Source organism: Amblyomma americanum, chromosome 1 (assembly GCF_052857255.1).
Source record: "Amblyomma americanum isolate KBUSLIRL-KWMA chromosome 1, ASM5285725v1, whole genome shotgun sequence".
Classification (NCBI taxonomy): Eukaryota; Metazoa; Arthropoda; class Arachnida; order Ixodida; family Ixodidae; genus Amblyomma; species Amblyomma americanum.
Genome location: NC_135497.1, coordinates 340,304,548 through 340,312,038, shown reverse-complemented (window position 1 = coordinate 340,312,038; position 7,491 = coordinate 340,304,548). Strand labels below are relative to the sequence as shown.

Sequence of the window (7,491 nt, the reverse complement as noted above, 5' to 3'; positions counted from 1 at the left end):
AGCTAAATGTTACCAAGCTTTAAAAAAATACGGAGTGTCCTAGCCTACTGAAACCAACCGAGGATTGTTCAGATTCGCGTGGCATAGTCTGCAGTACTTTTTTCCTTCTTCACAGTTAATTAATTTGCGAAGTCTAATTAGGTAAATTTTGTATATGTCCTATTGGCATCACTTCATCAGCGCTGCCAGCACTATCGGCATGGTGCTCAGCTCTTGTGTGCTTAAAATGGTCGCTGTGATGCTGAATGAATGTTTTCCCTGCCTACAAAGTTAGGCAGACCTCTCATGGGTGCGAAAGTACTACAGTTGATTATGTACGCAAGAGAGTTATGGAATAAATCAGTCGAAAAAAGGGAATTATGATTTGATAAACAATATTTCAGTGCAACCTGCCACTTCCATGAAAAAAATTAGAGAAATAAACCATTTAAAATCCCGCATAAAAACGATCGATAATAGTAAATTGTCATTTGCTGGAAAAAATCCCCCCCCCCTCCAAAAAAAAACTGAATTATGTAGTTTTCCCCCAAATAACCTGATTTACGCATGAATTTGTGTTCAAAACATATCGCCTGATTTTTATTCCGTGAAATTTGGCAAAAATAAAACCCGGAAAAGAAGGGCTCTACGCATACCCCGTCACATGTAGCTGAAAGGACAGGCGCTGTAGCCATGCATGCACGGTGACAAAGGGGAAGCGGGGAGCTAACGCGTTTTACTGTGTAGTTCACAAAACATACACGCCATAAACGAGCAGGTCGAATGCGGTCTATCGTAGGCGAAGCATACCCGTAACTGAATGGCTATATACACGATTTTACCGAGGGCTGCTGGGAGAGGGAGAAAATACTCTCGAACCGCGCGCTTCTCCAGCCTGCCACGGTGACCAACTAGCTGCGGGCTGTTACATCGCCGGCTCTTACCTTCTCGGCGTAGCTTGTTTACAGACATCCGTACCTTATCGTGATTTTCTCGCCCTTCGCAACTAATGCCGCGATGCCGTACTCGGCGCGAACTTCATCTGGTCAGCACTGCGAAGTCGTCGGCTGTGGCAACAACCAGCGTAAAAGGAAAAACATCGCCGATAGCACTTGCGCCAAGCATGCTGTGTCCAGGTCTCAGTGCGGGTGTGACATGTTCATGTTGCACCGCTTTCCCGTCGACCCCGAGTTGAATCGTCAGTGGACGTCGCTGGTTAACAGAAAGGACTTTGCCCCGACTACAAACTCGCGCGTCTGTTCTCTGCATTTCGTCGATGGCAAGCGAACGGAGCAAAGCCCACTGCCCATGCTGAATCTCGGCTACGAGCGAAAGGCGAGTACAATTATTGTCGTTTTACGTATAGTAAACATGCAATTTGCTTGCTGCAGAGTTAAAATGTTTATTATGCTGCATTTTGCGTGCGTAAAAGCACGGACAGCATTTGTCACTTTTTTTTTTCCATTGCTTGCTCCATCACCGGGCACGTTTAGCGACAGCGGTGCGTTATGCGCTGGTTGGCCGCAGATTGAACTTAAAGCGTTGTCGATAACGTATAAGTGCAGCTTCACAACTTCACCACCGCCAGATGTGATGTACAGGAGCGCTTTTTATTTCCGTTAATATAAATAATAATCGTTTCAGGTCATCCACGGCCGCAGACGCCTGATGCGCGATGACCGTGGTCCACCACCTGTCAAACGAAAGGTCAGATTGTTGAGTCTGTACATGGAAATGCTGGAACTCACGTTACATTTGATGGGAATAACGCGCTGCACAAGGAAAAACAACAACTGAAACGACGGCGCTTGGACAAGCGCCCTCGTTTCAGTCGTCGTTTTTCCTCGTGTAGCGCGTTATTCCCATCAAAGTCCAAGCGCCGTCGTTTCAGTTGTTTTTCCTTGTGTAGTGCGTTATTCCCATCAAATGTACAACCAACTAGCCCACATTGCTGCTTTGCTAGCTGTTGCTCACGTTACACTTGTTTCGCATTTTAGAGACAAGAAAGCCCAAGTGACGAGTCCGAAGCATCTGATGCAGTTCAGCAGACGCCACCGCACAATGTAAGAAATGCGCATTTATTATTTCACAATATTGTTAGCATTTATCGGGCTTCTACAGGAGCGGGCTGAAGTACAGACAGGGGGCAAGGTGTTTCAAAGCAATAAAAACACAGCAGTCTCAAATATTCGGTTCAGACGAATGCACAGCTGTGAAATTCGAGCAAGAAATGAGACTCGTGTACAAAAAAATAAACAGAACAGCAATTTCACAAACGCGAGTCTTCTAGAAAGATCATACAGTGCAACAAAGGCATCAAGTACCATATCTAGTTATACATTGGCAGGCAGATAGCTTTACGCACGTATCTATGCTGATGCCACCATGTAAAGCAGAGAAAAGAAATTGTGCAGTGCACTGGCTTTCAGAGTTCATGATTTTGAGTATTGTGCAATTTGTTGCCTAAACAGAGTGTAGCACTGTGAGGGAAATTTTCCCAAAATATTTGAGCATGCAAGAGGTCCTATGCAGAGTGACGTCTGGAGCAACACACTCACGTATGGCACACAAAAGGTGTGAGACATTTGTCATGTTATTTGCACTGAACCTGTCTCGACAAGCTATGACTGTTCTAGTGAAGCCAGAGTTATTGTACGGAGAAGCTTGTTAAGCATCATCACATGCTAGATAATTTGAGGTCAGGGTTATTTGCACTGTTTCATAACATGTCTCATCCAACACAGAAGATTCCATAGCAAGCCTGTCCTCAATCAGCAAACACAGTGTTAGTGTGCATTCACTATTTTATGCTTTGCAATGTGCTGAGAAAGTAGACTCACAGCTAATGTACTTCTCTGTTGGCAGGTTGTTTGTATCGGACATCACTCGGTCAGCCTGCCTTTCAGCCACGGAGTGAGTGTAAGTATGCATACTCTCATCATTCCTTTGTTGCTGAAGCTAAATTGCAGCCATCTGTTGCACTTTCTTTCACAGGTTATCAGTAGTGTTCAAGATGCCTTTGTACAAACTAGATGTAAGCATGCATGCACATACAGGTCCACTACATACTGAAATAGGCCATTTTTGCCATTCTTGTGTTTTTCTGCCAGCAAGTTGTTAGACTCTCACGGCTATAACTATCAAATCTATATTAATTTCCAAAAATGAGCTTGCTATGCAGCAGTAGACTGGATATAAGCTTGCATGCTGTCCGAGCTTCCAGACGGTGGTTTCTGATGTTGCTTCTTTTTTTCTAGCAGGTCTCATTGAAAACTGATGCTGCTTCGTCTCGCCTAGATGCTAGCTTTGAAGAAACAACTGTGAGTGCTCATACAAAGTTCACTTTTCCAACCAAGACAACCTGCATTGCCTTCATGTTTTTCTTTTCCTGTATTTTTCCGATAGATGGCCGCTGACCAACAAAACAGCAGTTTGTCAAGGGAGGAAACAGAAATGAAGGTAATTTATAAGAAAATGGATTCTCAAAACAAGATACAAGATTGTTTATTATTTCAGGTGGAGAAGAAAGACAACTCTACACAGCTGGAATTGGAGGAACCAGTCCCAGACCACACATATGCAGACACAAAAGACAGTTCAAACACTCCTCCTACAATGAGAAGCATTCACTTTCAGTACTTAATGCCACAAGACGTACACTTCTACACTGGCCTCCCGTTTGATGCTTTTAATAAGGTCATTCTTTTACTGAGGGCCAATGGCACAAAAGTAGGGGGGATATTGGGTTTAGAACAACAGCTGTTGCTCACACTTATGAGACTAAGACTTGGGCTCCTCTGTGGGGACCTTGCAAAAAGATTCAGCATTTCAATTGCGACAGTGTCAACAATATTATCAAGTATGATGTCCACCTTGGCTAAAGTAATGGAAGACATAGTGGTGTGGCTGCCTCGGTCAGTAGTTTATGACAGTATGCCGTACAACTTTGTGAAGAATGGCTACGACCGCACAACATGCATATTTGACTGCACAGAGGCATGGTTGCAAAACCCAAGAAATTAATGGCAAGGGCACAGAGCTACAGCGCATACAAAGGGTCAAATACTATCAAGTTTTTGACAGTCATAGCGCCCAACGGGCTAATCATGTTTGTATCAGATGTATATGGTGGAAGGGCCTCCGATAAATACATAGTTCGGACATGTGGTGTGGAGGACTATTTACTCCCAGGCGACGAAATTATGGCAGATCGTGGATTCAAGCTTGAGCCACATCTTGAAGCACAAGGAATCCGCATGAATGTGCCGGCCTTCACCAGAGATATGTAGACTGTTCTCTACATTGCAAGCTTTCATGCACCTCTGGGTTTGAAATGCTCATATTTGTTGTCTTTTAGGAAAGAGTCAACTGTCTGAAAAAGAAGTGACAAAAACCAGGCGAATTGCCTCACTGCGCATCCATGTGGAACGCGCTATCAATCGGATAAAGACTTATCGAATTTTTAAGCAGGCTTTGCCTATCAAGTCAAGGAAGCATATCAACACGATTGTTTTCGTTTGTGCTGGCCTATGCAATCTGAAGGGCCCTCTGATCAAAGAGCAGCAAGAACAATAAAGGTTCAGTTTCAATCCCAGTACTGTTAGGGCTTGACTCATTTATTTCAAATGCTAACGTGCGATTAACACGCTAAGAAAGCAAAAAAATGCACAACACAGACATCACTAACAGTGCACTCTATGGCCGCTGCGTCTTCAGGAGACAGCTGTGCAAGGAGGAGGAAGTTCCTGCTGTGCATCATCAGCCTTGGTTATATCCACTGCACCATAAACGCATCGTCCAGCTGAGACTTATGTTATCCTCGTAAATTTACCAACCAACTCCCTTCACAGCCTAGGCAATATTATGCTCTCAAAAAAGCTTTCAAGATTATTAATGTGGGTTTCCATGAATCCCTCATCTCTCTTGACTGGAATCAAAGCTCCCCCTTGGTCTACGTGCAAGTACAGGTAGCAAACAGTGCTCCCTACCAGGTTCAGGTGCAGCTGTGCCTGAACTTGGTAGTAGTATCTATGTGCTGCCTTTAGTACACCTGCAGAATCTAAGCAAAAATCTGCCTTGCACTGCCCCTCCTTAATTAATTCGCCCGGATGTACATGCCGCAAGCTATATAGGCATTTAACCTCTAAAAGTGCTGGGGGGTGGCAATCGCAGACAACCAAACCGTCTGGACTACACCCAAGATACGGATACCTTGGATGAATCATCAAGCCGCAATCTTCGAGTCTACAATTTGTATGCTTTGTTTGAAAAGCAGCAAGAGCACGCTGTTTCGCTAACTGCTCATAATTTATGCCATACTGCATGGCAAGGCTGGTAATGCAGTTGTCATTAAGTATTCTCTTCATTAATGACTCGTAATTCAACCGTTTGGAACGGCAAACATCTTTGAACAATGAAGCAGTTATCCTGCCCTTGCGGTGGGAAAACCACTCGGCACAGTTTCTTTGCTCCCTTGTGGCCGCTTCAATTTTTTTTGCAGAGGTCATGGTAAGGCTGAGCTTATCCACTGCTCGCTCACTTCCAAGCAGCTTTCCGAAGTTAGGTTGCACAGAGGTCTTTCGAGAGTAATCTCGAAGTCGTCCACTGGTGGCTCCACTTTGTTCAGCTGCATTTCTTTGCACTTCGGTGACTGGAAGGCAACCTGAAAAAAATATCTTCATTAGTCTAGTTATAAATTTTTATTAAGGGCAAAGATGCTAAGAAGTCTGACTATAACATTTTAAGCAACAATAAAAGGGCAGCAACACTGCCTTGTCAGCAAGATTACATTGAGCATGGCTGTGGGTTCAGGTCATTCCTAAAACTTGCACTCCAATTCAAGATAAATAAGTGAAGTTATGTTCATGCATGACAAAGGCTTATGCATTTTTGTCGCTACCTTCTCTGAGTGATGTGTCGCTTGTTGCCTCTGGACACTTGCTGGTGCCTGAGAAGGTTGCTGGATCTCCCTTCTCGTCGTCATCAATGTGTTGTGGAGAAGGGTGCCTGGAAATGAAAAGCATCACCACAATGCCTAACAGCCAATTTCATTCCATGAAAGGCACTCAAACTCGCACCTACATATAATAGTCAATGTACTACCTTCATTTTCAAGAATATGACAGTGCAATCAGGACAAGAGTGAATAAATGGATGGATCAGCCCAGTGTACACTTGCAACTGCATTCATCAAAAAAGTAGAAAATATGTTCTACAAAGAAAATTTTTCATATGTGGCTAGCAGATGTGCTCCGAGGACTTGTCAATGCTTGGCAAAATCGTTCCTCAAACTAACACTCAAAGATATTGAATCCTTTTACACTTACACTCTATTTTGCTCCTTACAGTGTTCCATTTCAGTTTATCCTCACAGCACATAACTGCACTGAATATGCAGCTCTAACTAAGAAAGAAATCATCTCTTTCATAAGGAACACTGCAAAATGGGACTAAACACATACAGCGGCGAACTTTTTTTTTACATTAAAAGCAGCATTCATTCTCTCCCAGATACACGTGTCAATGAGCAAATTTTTTCTTATGAGCCGGAGTTCTCAAAAATGGCTTCTCTTCCCTTGGAAAGAAATGAAGATATCATTATTCGTGTTTTGTGTTACCGACAATACGAAAATTTGTCGTCCAGCCAGCCATTCCACAGAATTCAAACAGGTTCATGATTTTTCTCATTCACATATGCTTGCAAACAGATTTTTCTTGGAATGTGAAATATCTTCATGTGACAATTGTTTTCTCCTCTGTCTGCGAAAATGACTGGCTTCCAAAATGAGCTGCATGTGTATTCCATATAAAGTACATAAGTTCTATATCTTAGATCAGTTTTCACTCATTAGTGTCCATGGTCCTCATTGTGCTACTGAACTTCTAGAAACTAATGACTTTGATCACTTGCCACTTCCTTGTTGTAGAGCCTTACTCGTACTATATGCAGCAAGTGACAATGTTATCTGACAGTGAATACCAGCAAAGCACACTCATATTACTACACTGCCAACCAGCTTGTTTAATAGATGTGTGTCATATCAGCAATACTCACCAGGAATATTGAAGAGCTCACCATAAGGTGACTTCTTGATGTGGTCTGCGAGTTCTTCTTTGCTTGCAAAATGCCTGACCTTTCGGGTCGGCCTTGGGTGCTGAGTGCTTGCGGGGTCCACCGTTGACCTCTTAAGATTGAAGGACATGGAATTGAGAAGGGCCGGCTCAACATTTCTCTTTGGACCCCGATTCCAAGCTGCCACCTTGTCGGTACATGAGATGCCAGTGATGCCTAGCTGGACGCCCATTTCTAGCTTCCACAACAGGGCACCAATATGGCTACAAACAGGTGCTTTTCCGGCCATGCAAGAACAACCAGCAGTCACCACTTGACCATTCTTCCGCACACAGGCCCATGGCGACCATGGTTTTTTGTTTACTGCCTGAGAGGGTCGCACATCCGCCTTCACATACACAATATCAGCAGCTGCTTCGTGACTCAGCACCTGGCCCACC

The 7,491-nt window shown here is 43.8% G+C and overlaps 1 protein-coding gene and 1 pseudogene across 2 annotated transcripts; one reads left to right on the top strand and one right to left on the bottom strand.

The window, feature by feature from the left end:
* Positions 1-996: 996 nt before the first annotated feature.
* On the top strand, positions 997-5,196 carry LOC144121219 (uncharacterized; annotated as a pseudogene). Its single transcript, XR_013312575.1, has 7 exons — positions 997-1,314; positions 1,624-1,686; positions 1,977-2,042; positions 2,845-2,898; positions 3,237-3,299; positions 3,385-3,438; positions 3,496-5,196. The product of XR_013312575.1 is annotated as an uncharacterized LOC144121219 (transcript).
* LOC144121215 (uncharacterized) lies at positions 4,292-7,283 on the bottom strand. Its single transcript, XM_077654302.1, has 4 exons — positions 7,034-7,283; positions 5,879-5,985; positions 5,519-5,641; positions 4,292-4,351 (listed from the first exon to the last, which is right to left on the bottom strand). Exons 1-4 carry the CDS (start codon positions 7,281-7,283, stop codon positions 4,292-4,294), a joined length of 540 nt encoding a protein of 179 aa, XP_077510428.1.
* Positions 7,284-7,491: the final 208 nt, after the last annotated feature.

Coding starts and splice junctions, on each gene's coding strand:
- LOC144121215 (XM_077654302.1), bottom strand. CDS start 7,283: ATGGGCGTCCAGCTAGGCATCACTGGCATCTCATGTACCGACAAGGTG. Junction 5,986..7,033: donor TGAGCTCTTCAATATTCCTG/GTGAGTATTGCT, acceptor TTTCATTTCCAG/GCACCCTTCTCCACAACACA. Junction 5,642..5,878: donor CGACACATCACTCAGAGAAG/GTAGCGACAAAA, acceptor TATTTTTTTCAG/GTTGCCTTCCAGTCACCGAA.